General features: G+C 48.4%; 1 protein-coding gene across 5 annotated transcripts in view; it reads left to right on the top strand.

The window, feature by feature from the left end:
- FHOD3 (formin homology 2 domain containing 3) overlaps positions 1 to 17,846 on the top strand; it is a 456,738-nt gene that overhangs the window by 51,469 nt on the left and 387,423 nt on the right. For all 5 annotated transcript variants that reach the window (XM_044243141.1, XM_044243140.1, XM_044243139.1 and 2 more), the window contains exon 2: positions 7,621 to 7,727. In XM_044243141.1, the coding sequence (XP_044099076.1) occupies positions 7,621 to 7,727 (107 nt within the window). The remainder of the gene's footprint in view (positions 1 to 7,620; positions 7,728 to 17,846) is intronic.

The raw sequence follows: 17,846 nt of genomic DNA, 5'->3' as shown, positions 1-17,846 counted from the left end.
CTCTGGAAGGGATTTTGCATCCTTTAGCTCCCTGCTCCCCAAACCTGTCCTACAATGAAAACCACAACAGACACAACAGAGGTCACAAACTCACTGTCCTCATTTCCCTGAACTACGACCAGCTGTTTGGGGATCAGCCCCATGTACAGGCGTGAGTGCTGCCAGGGCTGTCCTGATCGTGGTCGGCTCCCTAGGACATGGCACGGTGTCGGTCACAGAGAATGAGCACAGGAAAGGATTATTAACCTGCCTGAAGGAATGGATTATTGTAATGGATCATATATAATCCTGAAATTTAGTGCTGATACTGTTTTTCAAATTGACTGAAGTGAAACAGAAAATGGAAAAAGGTAACTGTAAACACGAGCAGATATTCCAGCCTCTTTCAGAGAGGTTAATGCGTTCTTGGTTATTTATTTAATGATAAAAAAGTCTTTTAAAATAATTCAAATATTTACCAGATTATCACATCCCCTCGGCTTGAGCTCTTAATGGGAAAAATCTTGCCATTGTCTTTCGTGTAGACTTTGGCAGAAGCCCTGGCCTTTGGTTGGTGAGCTGTACGGTTTTGTTGACTTAAATAGAAACCTGGAAACTGCCTAAATCAATTTCAGGGCATTGCTTCTCTCACTGAATTTGGTGGCCACAAATAACATAACTTACTAAAGCTTTCCAAGGAAGTAAAATCTAGCCTCTTTCAAAGTAAATGCATTCATATTATTTCATAACCTATATATGCTGGATCTTCAAAAATATCCTTGTACTTTACCCTAAAACATTTATTAAAGTACCTTTGATGTATTCGTTGTTCCAAAGAAGTTAAATGGGCACCTAGGGATTTAAAAGTTTGAGTAACGTTTGTTGGGGCTAGCCAGTAGGATCTGTTTTCTTCTGATATGATGTAAATCCGTTTCATTTGTTTTTTCTCTAAGGAAATGGACTGGTAGATGAAACGAATCATTTTTCATTATGAAATGTATTACATATACAAAGGAATAAATGTGAAAGGTTTGTATGGTTTGAAGGACAGTGAAACACATGCCACGTCTTCACTACCCATCTTAGGAAATGGCAGAGGGCAGCCAAGATGTGCATGCCCTCCTCTGTCTCGTCCCAATGCAGTGGTCTGTGTGGGCTGTGGGAGAACCAGAGCCCATAGATGCTGGAATGGCTGAGCCTGGGTTTTGTCAGATTTTATTAAGAAATTGTGGATGGACCTTATGGCACTGCTTACTGGAAAGCTCTCTTTCCTACTTTATTTATTTATTTTTTTGCTTGTCGCCTATGTCTAGTTCCTTGTCTCTGCTGCTTTTAGAAGGAACCACAAAGTTTAAAGAAGCCGTAAGCTACGTGACTGCCAAAGAAGAGAAACACCATTTGAGGGGGAAACAGGCATAGTGTTTAGACCTAATGAATGCAAATGTGCTGTCCACTTTTCACTGCTCTTTGAGCTGGGATGAGCCTAAAAGGGGGCCACCCAGGGAGCTCCCTGTCAGCCTGCCCTGGAGAGAGATGGGACCCAGAGTCATGCTTCGTTTCTGAGCCCATAGTGGGGCTGGCTTTGTGTGTGGTCAGTGCAGTCAGAAGAGCCCTGTGCTTGAAGGTACCATCTTGCGAATCTTCATGCTTTCATCTTTTAATGTGCATTTTGTACAGTGGGACGATGGAACGTGCTCTAAGGGCTCAGATCCACAACCCATGTGCTGTTTTACCTTCTGCTGCCTCCTTATCTCCCTGGGAGGGATTCTCAGCTAACTACTCTCCCACTCCTTGATGCTCCCAGCCTTTCCGCCCAGCATCTGCTGTTGTCCTCTGTCCCAGGTAGGGACTCGGGGAAGGACATGCCTGCTCTGTGGCCTCGGAGGACTGGGCATTGTGGTGGCATTTGTGTACTGAGCTGACAGTGTTGTGTGTGTTCGGTGGCACCTTGGGGATGAGAGCCTGTCACCCATCACCGATCCAGGCGCTGAGAACTCTTAAGTGTGAACTTCAATTCCCTGGGGGCTGCGTGTCTGTGGTGGTGTGAGGTGGTAGACCCTGGGAGGGGGAAATGGACCTAAAGCAACAATCATAAGACGTTGGTCCCAGGTCTATGGGTCTACTGGGTGGTTCTTCTGGTTTGGGCCGGTTTGGCTGACATCTGCCGGGCTCTCTTGTGTCTGTCACCAGCTGGTGGATCATCTGGAGGCTGGTGACCCATGTTGGCCTCCCTTAGTGTGCAGCAGTTGGCAGGGTGTCACAGGGGCAGTAATAGACCGACAGATGTCATGAAGGCTGGCTATCCCTAGCTACTTCCGGTGCTGGCAGAGTTCCAGGAGCATTAAGAGCGGACAGCCCTAGGGGAACAAGTACCTTTCAGGTCTCTACGATGTCACTTGTGTTGCTCAATTAGCCAAAGCAAGACACAGGCCAACCCGGATTCTAGGTGTAGAGAAAAGAATCCAGCTCTTGATGGAAGGAGCCACAAAATCATACTATAGGCTGTGCAGATACAAGGATGGGAGGAACCAATCAAATGACGTGAGCAAATGATATTTTAGCTTTTATTTTTCTTCTCTTGAAAATCATCCTATGTGTTCCCACTTCTGAACTATTACCAAAATTAGCCTAAAGGATAGCCCTTGTGTATATTTATAGAACGGTTCCGTGCGAATTTATTTTATTGCCTAGCCTAAGGATCACTGTGGACCCACTGGCCAAACCAAGGTAATCATTAACCCTCCCCCAGGAACATGCATGCTACTTCACTGGATTAAGAAAAGTAAAGAACATAGAAATCAAGACGTGACATCAGCCTTGTTTTGTTTTTTTTTTTAACCCTCCTAGGATGGTGAGTCTGCCTTTTCTTTTTGAATGCCCTGTCTTTGTAGGAATAGGCAAGAGAACCTGAGAGTGGCCTTGTGGAGCCTGCCTGTGAGGGGTGGATGGTCTGCTTTAATGGTATGCGGAAGTGGGGTGACACAAAGTTCTGGAGCCCTCTTGTGGCTCCGTGGCCGACCCCCTCCTGAGCACCCTGCCCCCTCACCAGAACCCTGGCCACATGTTCACAGCCGGATCTGAAGTCTCCCTGCCACACCAGTGTCACCGCCGCTGGCCTTCCCTGCCCGCCGCACTCTGGAACAGCCCTGTAACGGTATCTTCCCATGGGGCTCCCCGCTTTGTCTCATGTCCTGCGGTGCCCGGCAGGGTCCTGGCCACCGCACAGAAAGCCAAGAAAAGAGTGCGGGGAGCATGCTGCCAGGGGATCAGGGCCGACGTGAAAATTGTCGGAGTCAGGAAATTCCAGGGCCCTCACGTCACTCAGGAAGACGGTTGACTTGAGCGGCCAAGGGAGGGGATCGGGTTGCCTCGGTGGAAGTAGGAACGGAGGTTCCCTGTCGGGCACTGGTCGGGCAGGGAGGTAGGTGTCTGCGTCCTCTGTGGAGGTGAAGCTGGGAGACTTCTGCGTGACCCTTTAGAACAGCCCGGGCGGCATGAACGTTGACTCACTCCCTGTTCGCATGGTGCGATCTCTTGGAACAGGTATCCCGACAGGACTGGAGAACGCATCGAGGGGACTCACCAATTTGCTTTTAAAGTGATCCCTAAAGCTGACCCTCCTTTAGGGGCTTTCATGGTTTCAATGCGTCCCTCCAGCAAAGAAGCCCTTTCTTCCGACTCCTTGGCCCATGGGATGGTTTAAATATTCACCTCCCGTGTACTGATGAGCTGGGGCTTGGGTGGTGGCGTGGAGCGGGTGGTGTGCGCTGACTCGTAGGGTGTCTTCACAGGCTGCGCGTGTGGTTGGGACCCCTGTGGTGCTTGCCCGTCTCGGCTCACTAAACTGCTGCGACGTCTGACCTTGACCCCTTCCCGTAGCTCTCCTGTGAGGACGCCGCACATTCTTCCTGACAGATTAAAAGGCACGTAGTCATCTCCCCTGGTTTAGTTAACTAACACGAGCACAGATTGCCCATCTGTTAATTAGGGAAGCAGGGTTGTGACGCTGGGTTTGGAAGAAATGGCGGCCTTTCTTCTGGAAGGAGGACTGGGGCATTTTTATGGAGGATGCTTGGGTCGCGGGAGCCTGTGGCTGCTAATTATAGGGAAGGAATATGACTGAGGAGGAACTTCCACACATGATAACAGTTGGTTTAAATGGCTTTTAATTCTCTTCTGTGTTCTATTTGTGTGTTATATTTACTCAATAAAATGATCTTTGAGGGGAGGAAGCGTTTATGTGTTCCTTGGTGCCCAGCCCGTGTCTGATATATAATTTTGTTAAAATTGAACTAGGGAAAGGGTAGTAATGATGCCCTGAATGTGAGGAGAGGAATGATGAGAACAGACAGTTCTGCTAAGCTTTTGGGATTCTGTTGCTAGAAGCCAGGGAGACTGTGGGGTGTTCTGTTGTGGTTCTGGGCTGGCCGAGAACGTGCTGAGGCTGATACGTGGTGAATGTTGAGGAAAACCGGATATTTGTATTCGTCTCAGGCTCCTGAGAATAAAGCAGAAGGTATGGGCTGGGCATGGTGGGTAAACTGGCCACAGTTGCTGGTAAGAACAGGGCTCAATCTGCTGGTGGCCAGGGAGCCCCACCTCTGCTCCAGCTAAGGCGACCACCAAAGGCCTAGGTGGGGTGGTGAGGACGGAAAGCCCATATAGGGTCCTCAGCCTCTTATGCAGGTCCTGCTGTCTCCAGGTTGGGTGCCTCCAATGAATGACATGACAGGACCAGAGGGGTATGTGCCAGAGCTGGCCTGGGTGGCTGGAGGTGCTGACATGTCCATTCTTGGGAAATTTTATGAGCTAGTTGTTGAATGTCGCCATTATTGAAAAGTAAAGGATATAAATATAGAATTAAATAAGTTATATTTAAAACAAAGCTAATAAATCTTCAAAACATGTCACTTCCTAACTGTTGTACTGCTACTCATGAGTCTGACATCTCTTGCATCTGGTAAAAATACTACACACCGGTGGGCTTCTGTGTCTCTTTTTCCAACTCTATGCTCTGTGACTTTGGTGCTTGAAATAGGCCTTCGCGGCAGTATTTATACCACACGTACGTGCCCATTCTGCCTCTCTCCATGCCCACAGCAGCACTTCCTCTCTGTCTGGCCCGAGTGTGGACCCCAGCCTCGGAATGACTCAGGCCCTCTGGAGGAGAAGCAGAAACTCTTTATCCAAAAGCCTCTTTCTCTGGCCTCATGTGATTCCAGGGGCTGAGGCCAAAGGAACTGTTACAGCCTGAAGGGCTTTCATTCTCCCCATCTTCTGGTCTGTTGATTATTGGTGGTATGCAAAATAAGCAACAGTGTTAGTCCTATCAACAGGACAGATCGAGTCAGTTTTCTTACTCACCTCAGCAGGGGGTCGGAGCAAGCCAGAGCTGCAGTCATTTCAGCACGAGTCATGGTTTGGTGTACTTGTTAACCGGTTCGGTTTCTCATGGAATTTTCCATCTAGGAACAATCAAGTCTGATTTCAGTCCACAGGAGACCCTTGGCCCAGGAGATGCCTTCTGCAGGAAATCCTTCCTGTTGGCTGCTTCCGCAGGCTGGGGGAGGCAGCTTTCCTGCGTGTTCCCCCCAAACTCAGGGTGCACCTTTCACACCGCAGGACAGTGAGTTTGGCCAATGGGACCATCGGGTTTAAATGCTTTCTCAGATGAGATGATCCATCTGCAAAGCGCCAGGCAAGAATGCTGAAGCATTCACCAGCGTGCCTTTCGTAGCTAAGGGGAGCGGTTTGTTATTAGAGAAATAAAACAAGTGAATCAAATGGGATTAACCCCTTCAAGTGATTTAGCTAGGTATTTCTTACAAATAATTAAAAAAAAAACCCACAAATTCCTTTCATTCTGTTGAGGATAACTAGAAACAGGAACTGCGGGGTCTCTACAAGAATTAGCCCCCTGTTACAGATGCCAATTCTAACCAGTCAGTGGTCTATGTTTCTCTTGTTGAGGATAATAAGCAAAACCTTTCCATCCAAAGAGACCAATTCCTTGTTTGAAGTCCCACTTACAGTGGGAGGATTTTCAGGCATTTATCCAGATGTTTTAAGGGAGCTAAATATTCCCCTTTGTTTTCCCCCAATCTCCTGTCATTTTGGAGTAAGAGCCATCACTCATCGGGTAGGTGAACACTAAGCACCACACTTATGGCCCGAGAAATGAAGCATGAAGTTGGATTTCCTCATCATGTTAATCTTCAGTAAAATTATTTTCTTGTGTGTGTGGATTTTTTTTTTAATTTCCTGTATTTTCAAGTGTATCGATCATTCTAAATGTCATACAGTGCTGACGACCGTAACAGCCTCAGTCTTAACAATTTGCCACAGCAAAGGCTCACGTCTTGTACTCTTGTTACTAGCCAAGGTGTGTAGTAGACTCTGGCAACAGGATACTCTCTTCCATGCAGGGATTCAGGAATCAGAGTTCCTTCTAGCTGGGACTCTGCTGGTTTCCAGAATCTGGAGTCCTCCTCCGGCTTCTCTGCCTCTAGGTGTGTGGGGATGTTAAGGCCAGGCTGTTGGGGGCCTTTTTTTTTTTTTTTTAAACTTTCTCTCATATTCCATTGGTCAGGCCTCAGTTATGTGGCCATTAGCCCTGCTGTAAGGCTGGTATGTGTGATCTCAGGGCCCTAAAGGAAAAGGGAACGGGGTTGGCAAACTTGTGGCATGGTCTTGGCCATACTGGAACACTACACATGACACATACTGCATTTTGTAAGCATGGTATTTTCAAGTCCTTTGTAGGTTTGTGGCTATATAGAGGATACAGAGTGGCATAGGGATCAAGAGTTAGGGATCAACACAAACTACCAGCATCCAGATCCCAGCTCCACTATTCCCCAGGTGTGACACTGGGCAAGTAACTTAGTCTTTCTCTGTGTCTTAGCTTCGTCTTCGTAACATGGGGAGGACAATAGAAGTTAATAGGGATTGTGTGAGAATCAAATGGTGTACTCTATGTAAAATGCTTAGAATTAAGCATGGGACATAATTAAGAGCATGTCAGTGTTAACTAATTTTAAAAAAAGTAAGACTAGTAACAAAAAGACCTAATGTCTTCTTTGGTATGTTGTAATTTGAATATGGTGTCATTCAGATAGAGAACATTTCAGTTCAACTGTAAAAAGTGTTCATTGAGCAACTACTAATTGTCACGTACTAGGTAGGGCCATAGAATCTGAAGGAGTAGGCTCTTCACCAAATCAAAGGAAATGGCATGTTCTGCCCACCAGGTTTGCCTTTTAGACTCTGTGACTCTTAATCTATGGTCACATCAGCATTGTGATTTTGGTTTCCACTCCCTAAATCCTCCATGGCTTATTTCTGGGGTCCTCAGAGTGGAAAGTGACACCAGTGTCAAAGGGCTCTTTCTCCTCCCCCGTCCCCTGGACCCTGTCAGTGCCAGTCCCTTCAGAGGCATCATTGCTATCTGGTCACTGTGTCGTGTGCTCCCAGTAGATTTGGACGAACCTGCTACCTCTTCTAATTATGATCTGAATTTCAGAATCATGCTTGATGCTCAAAAACATGCTCAAAAACACCTGAGGGCCCCATGAAGTGATTTCTCCGTCCAAAGTGCACATCCCAGGAGCAGGCTGGGCTTAAAGACTCTTTCTCTTGCAGCTGGATGACTGTACACTGCAGCTTTCCCACAATGGCGCCTACCTGGACTTGGAGGCCACCCTGGCAGAGCAGCGGGACGAGTTGGAAGGCTTCCAGGATGATGCTGGGTAAGAGCAACAGTTGTCCCTGCAGACTAGTCCAAACTGTCCAAGATACAGAGATATGGGGGTACATGAAGGCCTTAAAATACTTGGAAGAAACCACGGTAGCTTTGACCTTCTCTGCACTCCCAGTCACACAAGAGAGGGGAGACGCAGGTGACTGACCAGCAGTCATTGCAAACCCTTTTGCATTTTGAGTCATTCTTCTTGACAAGGCCACTCAGGGGCAGAAAGATTTCTGGTATAGTTTAATCAATCACATTCTATTGACCTTCTAAGTTTTTTTTTTTTAAAAAACAAATATAATTAAATTAATATTTTCTAGATTTAGTAGTTTGACAACTATTTTAAGCATTGTTTTTAATGATAACTTCCTGGATATTTCATTTCCTTGGCAGATGTCCTAGCATATTTTTTTTTATACTATGTCACCTTCTGAACTCACAGTAGTGGAGAGAATGATTTGTGATGGTGTTAATTAACATTTAGTTACTTTTAGCCTACATCTAGAACTGCTTAATACTTCTGATTGCTGTGAATCTGAATAAAGCGATAGACATAAAAAAAAATTAGGTGGTCAGAAAGTCAAATCACGTTTAAATCACATATAAACATACAGTCAGCTCTTCCTGTGTTTTTTGGTTGTTGAAATAGCCTTTTGATTGGGGGCCCCCTGCCTTCCTTTCTGTCCTCATCCATTCAGAACCAGGTGTGTCTCTGATTTCATCACGTTCCTCCTTAGAAACCTTCCGAGATTCCCTGTTGCTTTCCAAATAAAGCTTAGCTGTCTTAATCTGGTGTTCGAGGACCTCCCCAAAGGTTGCTTTGAAACTACCTTGCCTGAATTGAAAATAGATTACACCCAGGTGAATCTTATCTGGGAGTGCTGATTCTTCATGAGAGGCTCAAAAATGAGGGAAAATGGAAACCTCCTTAGTGTTAGTTTTCTACCTGATTCTAGTATTTACGATAGTTTGCTGGGTTTTCCCTACATCTGCCATCGTTCATGGTGCTTTCTCCCTTAACTGTCCTCTCCCTCAGTTGTCTGCTGCTAAAGCTCTAGTAGGTCAGTACTGGGCTTATCTGAGTATCTGTCTTCTAGCATTTTCTCAACACATTAAAGGTGCTTATTGAGCATTGGTAGTCAAGTAAATGGCAGGATCTCAGAATGGATTCCTGAATAACAGGACCATGAGCACTAAGGCCAAGTTCCTTGGTAAGAACCAGCAAAGTTTTCTGAGGACCCAATGGGAACAGATCCTGGAAACTACCATAGGCTATGCACACACTCATTATTATGTCACACCAGATTCTACTCATCATTATTAAAAACAAAAACAAAAACAAAAACATTAGATTGATAGACTTGGGAAAATTCCATTGCTAGTTTTTACTGACAATGACAACCCTTTATATAAGACGTCAGAATTCAGGCTGGATGACAGTCTAAGTGAATGATTTCATGACTCATTGATTAAGCATGCACCAGTTGGGTTATGAGTAGATTATTATCAACCTGAAAAATATCTCTACTGGTGTTACAGTTGGAGACCATGCCCTGTTCGATTTTTTTCTTTCTTATCAGAATTCAAATGATTTGGAGATGGGAGCTTAGTGGGGAAAAAAAGCATCAGTACATTAGATAGCAGTAGTAAGAGTTGAGGGTGAGGAAGAAAGGGGCACCTGGGTGGCTCAGTCGGTTAAGCATCTGGATCTTAATTTCTGCTCAAGTCATGATTTCAGGGTCCTGGGATTGAGCCCTGCTCTGTGCCGGGCTCTGTGCCGGGCAATGGAGTCTGTTTGAGATTCTCTCTCTCCCTCAGCCTCCCCTCTGCCCCGCCCCCAGCACGTGCACACTCTCTCTCTAAAAGAGAAAATTCAAGCGCAGAAGAAAATAACCTTTCTGGAGCGCCTGTTGTGCCACTCACAATATCAGGCACCTTATTCACGGTCTATTTAATAGTTCACGCTCTTAACAGTCACGTGAGTGGATTTCATTGTTTCTGTTCTTCATCTGAAACAACCGAGGGTCAGGAGGTAAATTCCACATCGAGGGAGAGAGAGCCAGGAGCTGGGAGAGCCAAGTATGAACACAGACGGACCCGATTCCAAATCTGTACTCCCCTGATCCTCCTAGAGGTCCTGGGCAAAGGCGTTTTGGGTTTATTCAGGAAGTATGTTGACGCCTTTGGTGATGTAAGGTTGGTTCATGCAAAGACACCATCGGTCCCAGGCTAAAATGCCGGGTTTGGTTAAAAGAGCACTCAAGCATGCTGCACGGTGGCTCGGGGGAGGACGCATTTGCGGCCATCACCTGGCACTGTCGGCATCGACATCCTGGTGCTCATAGTCCCCCCAGCCATTCCTCAAGGGCGAGGTACCCGGTGGCGAGCTCCTTAGAGGAGACCCTGGGGCTTGCTTCCTCACTCTGTTCCTTTGCAAATCATGACCTGGCCGTGGGTCCATCTGATAGGTGCAACCTTGACCCATTTCTGCACCTGCACCTAAGATGGATTACAGCAAGAGGAGAAGGCAGGACTCATATGTGGGCAAGTGTCCACCAGAGAAGGTAGCCAGACCCTGCTGGGTAGCTCTGGTTTTGACAAGTGGGCCCCAAACTCACCCCAGAGGGGGCTTTATGTCTTTGCCAGAGTCCTGGTTTGTGGTTACCTTCCCACCTTGTCCTTTGGAGTGTACTCAGGATGACGCTCCTTTTTGTCTGGAAGAGTATTAAGATGCTAGCTTCACTGACCACTGGTGGGGCGGCCCCTCTGTCCCTGGCCTAGGCTGCAGAAGACAGATCAGGATGATGCTGTTCTGGCCTTGCTGGGTCCTTCGTTCCCCCTGGGCCACTTACTGCCATCGAGCAGTGTATGGCAGCTTGCTGGGAGCTGGTTGGAAGCGGCCAGCAGGCTGAGCCTTCCTGCACAAGTGGGTGGCGTCTGGCCACATCTGCCATGTCATTTGCACCAAGTGTCCCTCCCAAGTCCTCCCCTAGGACGGTGGCATTTGGCAAAGTCTGTGTGCCTGAGAACCCTTGTCTCCCATGAATGGGAGTTAAAATATAATTTCTCTCTAGTTAAGAAATGCCCTTTTGAGGCATGAAAAGGACACATAAAACTATTCTTTCTCTTGATTTCTTTGTGTGAGCTAAAGCAACAATCTGCTAATGTCGTGACCAGAGAATGACAACGTGTGGCAGGCCGTGTGCAAATGGCGGTGTTTTTTTGCACAGGGTGTTCTGAGAGAATTTTCCTTGCTGGAGGAGTTCCTTTGTTCTTGTCCATTACCCGGCTCTTTTATGCCAAGACTAAAAATTAACTCACTCCTTGTTTAGAGTTATCACTTAAGCTATAGCTAACCGAGAAGAGGAGAGAGACCTTGAAAAGTAGAAGGACAAAGCAATTATTATGCTACCAAAATGGAGCCAGGTCTATTTACTGCCTTCCAAGGCCAGGGAAATTAGCCACCATACCATGGGGCACAGAACCAGAAACTCCCAGCCCTCTGGGCGATTATTCCTGCCCCTTCCTTGTGTGTCTTTGTACAAGCCACTTTATCTCTGATAGGAGTTTATGAAATTTATTTGTAAAATAAGTACAATTCTACCCAATTCCATTTACACCCCCGTGTCAGCAGGGATCCCAGCAAGGTCTCTGCAATGGAGGGGAGCACTGCCGGGGGCAGCATGGCGTAATGGTTAGGGACATGGGCTTTGCAATTAGCCTCATGGCTGTGTGACCGTGGGGATGCTACTTCCCTCTCTGAACCTCAGTCTCCTAGTAACTGGGGATAATCCTAATACATCCTCGTTGGGCAGTTGTGAGGGAAAAAAATGCAATGATGTATAGTATATAAATCAGTAAGCCGGTTCCCAGCATGTAATACAAACTTGAAAGTAGTAGCCCTTACTATAACTCAAGAAGCGCTCGAGAAGTAGATACACTGGAACGGGAATCACTGGATTCTAGACCTGGAGGGGTCCATACAGGCCAAGCGCTCTGAAAGCTCGTTTCTTTTAGTTAAGGAAACCAAGGCTGCATCCTTGCCCACAGGGCAGAGCTGGGCCAGAGAGCCCAGGCCCCTTTTTTGCTTATTTCTACCTCTCCTGCCTCTGAAAGAAAACCAGGGGCAGCTGAGGGGCATGGGGGCCTGCCACTGAGGAGGTGGGGCTTGAAGTTAGCCCTGAGGGGACAGTGGCCTTGCAAGATTGAGGGGGAGGGGGCTGTCTGAAGGAGCTTGGTAGAGCTCCCAGGGGCTGGAGGACTAGTGTGGTTGTTGCATGTGGGGTGAGCGTCCCTGAGGGCTCCTGCCTTGGTCTTGGTCATTTACGGTGTTCATCTTCCTCTGCACCCCAGGGGCAGCTCTGAAGAGAGCTGCTGCTTCTCCCCATCCTGCATCGCCTGGGGTGCAGCTTACTCCTCCTCGCCCCCTGTCTGCTGGCCTTCACAGGGCTGTGTGTGGTGGGGAACCTGTGCAACCCTGTGGGGTGGGGAGAGCTTGGCAGTGTGTGGCTTGAGGCTTGGGCCAGGCAGGGCTGGAAAGGGCCAAACATTGGATGGTACTTAGAGCCAAATAGCCCAGCAAAGCTGCCTCGAAGTGCTGGCTCTTAGGTGCCTGCTTCAGGAGGCCTGGTGTGGGGCCTGGGATCCTGGCCTCTTCAAAAGCTCCTCAGGTGGTCTCCTATTGGGTCAGAAACCTACAGCCTAGGTTCTCAGTGTTGGAGTGGGGATCTGCCCACCTGGGGAACTTTAACAACTTCCCTTCCTGCTCAGCTTCAGACCAATGAAGTCAGAACTTGGGGGTGGGCCCAGACGGTGCTGTTTTTTAAAGCCCTCCAGGGCTGCCTGGGAAGGCCATTCCTGAAAATGCTGCTGGAAGTTGAGCAAGGGAGCGTGAACTCCTGCGCCAAGTGGACGGCGCGGTGGGACGGCCCTGAGTCCCCCCCAGTGCAGGTGAGGAAGCCGGTCTTCAGGGGCCCGTGTGCCCTGAGGCTTCTAGCCTCGGGGCACAGTCGACGTGCTGAGGGGCACAGAGGGGTTGAGGAGAGCTCTGGTTGGGCTTGAACCTGCCTAGCTTCTTGGCCTGCAGCTTGTGAAACCCAAGGAACCGTGTGGGGGGTCCATGGATCCCTGAGGTTTCTGCCTGGTTTGTGGGCACGCAGGGTTTGAGGTGGGAGAGCTCGGCAGGGAGGAGGGGAGCCCTGAAGTTGCCAGGGCGGCCCCTTCTGTTTGAGAAGGGCTGGTTTTCTCCCACACCCGGACCAACGGCCGCTCTTGGTGGCTGCAGTTTGAGCCTGGCACCCCCTAAGACCGCAGACTCTTCGTCTCCTTCGCCGGTTTGTCCCAAGAGCCCCAGACAACACGCTTGCGCTCTCAGCTGAAGGTCGTCACCTGGGAGGAGAATAAGGAAAAGCTGCTCGTTGCTTCCCGTCCACACCTGAACCAGAGTCTCTCACCTCATGCAGGGTTTTTGTTTGTGTATGGCTTGGATTTTCAGGTTCAGTAAGTTTTTAGATTTGGGTTCAAAATGTAGGTGATTTTTCAATGCTGTTAAGTCTAGAAGCAGAGGAAACACGGACCAAGAGGTGACTGGATGAGGTTTCCTATCAGACAGTAGGAAGGCAAAACTTTTTCCTTCAAACTTGACCTATTGGGATGCAAAGAAATCTTTGAGAATCTGATGGAAGGCTGTGGAACCCTGCCCCACCTAAAACTTTGCACACCAGCCTCAGGCCAGTGCTGGGTTGCCTCTGAAATACCTGGAGGAAAGCTGCCTTGAAATGCTGGCTTCTAGGCACCTGCTTCAGGAGGTTGGGCTGGGGCCTGGATTCTCACCACTTTAAAAGCTCCTCAGGTGGTCTCCTGTTTTGGTTGGGAACCTATAGCCTAGGTTCTTGGTGCTGGAGAAGGCACCTGCACCCACCTGGGGAACTTTAACAACTTCTCTTCCTGTTCTGCTTCAGATCAATGAAATCAGAACTTGGGGTGAGCCTAGGCAAGGAGATGGTTCTGTAGGAAATCATGAGAGAGCGCCTCCACTCCCATGCTGAGGGGACAGTAGGAGTGGAAAGCCTCTAAGTACTTTCAAATGTTAGTTGTATCACTGGACAAAGATGGCATCCCGAAGGAGTGGGTGAGCTCAGGTGGGCCCTGGGCTTTAAGATGGGGGTAGGGAGTCAGAGAGACCTGTCCTACAAAGGAGGAGTCTTCCTGGAAGCCCAGTAATGGGAAGGGTGGCGTGAGTGGACAGAAATTTGAGCTGGGAGGCAGCTGTCTGATGTGGCCCACTGTGATCTCAAGTACCTGAGCCTGGTGGCAGAGGAAGGCGGGGTGGGGGGGGTGGTTTGGGGCATGTGGTAGAAGCGGAGGGTGCTGTGGCACTAGTTGACGATGGCAAGACAAGAGTAAAATGGGCACATGACCTCAGTTGGCTCATGTACAGACAGCAACTTTAGAAAAGCCATGAGGTTCCGGAGGGGGAGCCATTAGGGGAGGGAGCGAGCGTTTATACAAATCAGGTTACCTTGAACCATACTCGAGGGGTGAGGTGGCCAGGTGGGGATTGTTGGTCTAGGACCCAGGTGAAGAGTATCAAAGGCCAGAGAGGCTGGGGTGATTCCTGGAGAAAGGGAGTTGTAAACCTAAAACCTCTATTTAGAAAGATTTTGAGAACCGAGAGTGGGCACATCAGCACACAAGGTGCAGGAGAGGCAGAGGACGAGAATCTTCCAGTAGATTCCCCTGCTGAGTGCGGATCCAGAGATCATGACCAGAGCTGAAACCAAGGGATGCTCAACCCACTGAGCCACCCAGGCACCCCTAAAAGGGGTCCACCTCTGCATCCAGAGGAGTTGTTTTATTTGTTAAAATTTTTTGAAATATTTTACTTTTTTGGGCGCCTGGGTGGCTCAGTGGGTTAAGCCGCTGCCTTCGGCTCAGGTCATGATCTCAGGGTCCTGGGATCGAGTCCCGCATCGGGCTCTCTGCTCAGCAGGGAGCCTGCTTCCCTCTCTCTCTCTCTCTGCCTGCCTCTCCGTCTACTTGTGATCTCTCTCTGTCAAATAAATAAATAAAATCTTTAAATTAAAAAAAAAAAAAGAAAGAAAGAAATATTTTACTTTTTTAAAGACTTCATTTAGGGGTTCCTGGGTGGCTCAGTCATGAAGTGTCTGCCTTCAGCTCAGGTCAGGATCCCAGGGTCCTGGGCTCGAGCCCTGCATTGGGCTCCCTGCTCAGCAGGAAGCTTGCTTCTTCCTCTCCCACTCCCCCTGCTTATGTTCGTTCCCTCTCTTGCTGTGTTTCTCTCTGTCAAATAGGTAAAATCTTTAAAAAGAAAGAAAGAAAGAAAAAAAGCCTTGATTTATTTGAGAGTATGAGCAGGGGAGAAGGTTGGGGGGGCTAGGGAGAAGCAGACTCCCTGATGAGTGCAGAGTCCTCTATGGGCTTTGATCTCATGACCCGGAGATCATGACCTGAGCTGAAATCGAGTTGGACACTTAGCCAACTGAGCTATCCGGGTGCCCCTTGACGTATATTTAAATAAAACCTAGAACTCCCTGTAATTCTTTTCGAATTTTTAGAATAAGCCTAACTTGATTAGCCAATATTGTCTTAATTTGTATCTTAATTTTCTAATGTCCTTTTTGTTAGGTTTTGGTATTGGTTACACCAGTTCCCTAAAAATGCCTAGACTCTTTATCCTTGGTAAGCCCTGGAGGAGGTTCGGCAGTCCTCCAGCAATGGGCAGGGGGTGCAGGTGACCATGGAGTCTGTCTTCTTTCAGCCTGGGTCTGTTTCTACCAGCTCTGTGACTTGAGGCAGTTTATGTTCTTTCTACTAGTGTTGTGTTCCTCATCTGCAAAATGGGCACAGCAGTGGTACCCATGTTGAAGGTGGGAGAAAGCAGGGATGGGAGATGGAGGACAGCTTCTGTGGACATAGCTATCACTTACCACCACTCCCTTCAGCTGAGGCCAGTCCTCTCCTTTGCTAGGAACTCCTGGTATCTGGGGCCACCTTTCTCTCGGGTGGTTTCCACAGCCTGTGGCCCCCAATTCCACACAGGCTTTCTTCCATTGTAGGATTTCATGTTAAGGGGCAGATGGGGAAGGAGGTCAAATATTGAAGCAGAGGAATCGTAAATGATGAAACTACTTCAAAACAGGCCTTTATTCTGTGGTCTTGTAAATTCCCTCGGGGTTTAGCATGACCCAGCCAACTGCCTGCTTTCTCAGTGCACTAGTGCAGAGAAGACGCCCCTCCGGGATGGTGCTTCTTTCTGCGCAGGTGCCTGCAATCCCAAACCACATCAAACCACACTCCCCCGCTGTGGGACGAGAGAATTCTGTGGGAAAACAGGCACGTCCTCAAAATTCGGTTTTGTAGTTGCTTGAAGCTAAAAGCAGGGCTATCAACTGGCACTCTTGAACTTTTCCAGAACTTGAGCTCTTCTGAAATCTTCTCCTTGGTCATTCCATGCATTTCCCCCCATACCTGGGCATCTAAAGCATGTACTTTTGTCTACATGCTTTATGTAGTGACTCCTAATTGCTGAAAAGACGAGGTACAGAAAATCTTGAGGTCTGTGGACTCAGGGTTCACTGTTACTGGTCATTAGGTTCTTGGTTCTCTGGTTCCTGCTGGTCATTCTCTTTGGTTCTCTGGTTCCTGTTCCAGGCCAGACCCCTGCCCCACACTGAGTGAAGAAGCACCCCAGCTGGTGGCTACTGGCCCCATCCCAGAACACCCCAGAGTCTGTTCAGTCATTCAGGTCCATGCACTTAGAACTTTCTAGCATGATCACAAGAATTAAAGGAAGGTCAGCATCTGGATTGTCCATAGAAAGACTTGTGTGTGTGTGAAGAAAGTTTCGTAGTCTGTGTTGATAGGAATCCCAGACTTGGGAAGATAGGTCAAGTGCTGTGTACTTGGGAAAAGCTCCTTGAGACTGGGGCTTACACACAGCAATTGTAAAACAATCAGATGAACAAAAACATCATAAAGGAGAGGCTCGTGGGCATCTGAAGGGATTGTGAATACAGATTTCCTGCTCCTAAGCAGCTGCGGGGCTGGAGGCCACTGCATGCTTTTATAGGCAACGCAAGTGGTTTTCCTTTCTCCATTTATTTTATTTTATTTTTTCAAGAGGCTTTATTTATTTATTTATTTGACAGACAGAGATCACAAGTAGGCAGAGAGGCAGGCAGAGAGGAGAGAGGAGGAAACAGGTTCCCTACTGAGCAGAGAGCCCGACGAGAGGCTCCATCCCAGGACCCTGGGATCATGACCTGAACCGAAGGCAGAGGCTCAACCCACTGAGCAACCCAGGTGCCCCTGGAAGAGACCATTTTAAAAGCCATACTTCTCCCTCTTACCGGGTCTCAAGAATAATCGAGCAGTGATTACGATGAATTCATAATCACTGTATTAGCTGTGTGCCCTGGTGAGATTTTGTTCCTTTTCCTCCAACATAACTCCAAAACCTGGAAGCAGAAGAGCACTGCCAGACTGTTCTGGAGTGGGGGTGGGGTGCCCTGACGGGGAGAGAGGGATGGCCAGAAAAGTGATGGGAGGGAGCTCAGCCACCGACAGACCCCATGGGGTATCTGCTGCGGTGCTGCTGAGCTGGCTCCGGTTCCCCTTCATTCACAGGCTCCTCCCTTTATCCAACTCCCAAAGCCTTTGTTACCTTGAGGTCTCCAGGACTCCTGTTTTCTCCCAATTATCCTCCCAACTGCTGTGTGCCTTAGTCCTTCTCTGCCCAGGGTGGGGTGAGCCATATGAGGAGCAGAATGGGGGAGAAAGGTCCATCTTTACTTTTAAAGGGTTTAAGAGTGTGTGAGCACACGTGGGTGGGGGGAGGGGCAGAGGGAGAAGGAGAAGCAGAGTGGGGAGCCCGATGTGGGGCTTGATCCTGAGACCCTGAAATCATGACCTGAGCTGAAGGCAGACACTTAACCAACTTGAGCCACCCAGGCGCCCTCCCCCATCCTGTTTTCTTAAATAAGCGAGGAGGATACAAAGGTGTGGTATACATTGGTGTTGTTGAGACTAAATAGCCTGTAAGCTCTTTGGTGAACCCCTACCCAGGGGTCAATGCTGTAATTGTCTTGACTTACCATGC

Source organism: Neovison vison, chromosome 3, assembly GCF_020171115.1.
Source record: "Neovison vison isolate M4711 chromosome 3, ASM_NN_V1, whole genome shotgun sequence".
Classification (NCBI taxonomy): domain Eukaryota; kingdom Metazoa; phylum Chordata; class Mammalia; order Carnivora; family Mustelidae; genus Neogale; species Neogale vison.
The sequence above is the reverse complement of the archived record's forward strand: the minus strand, read 5'-3'. Positions and strand labels throughout refer to the sequence as shown.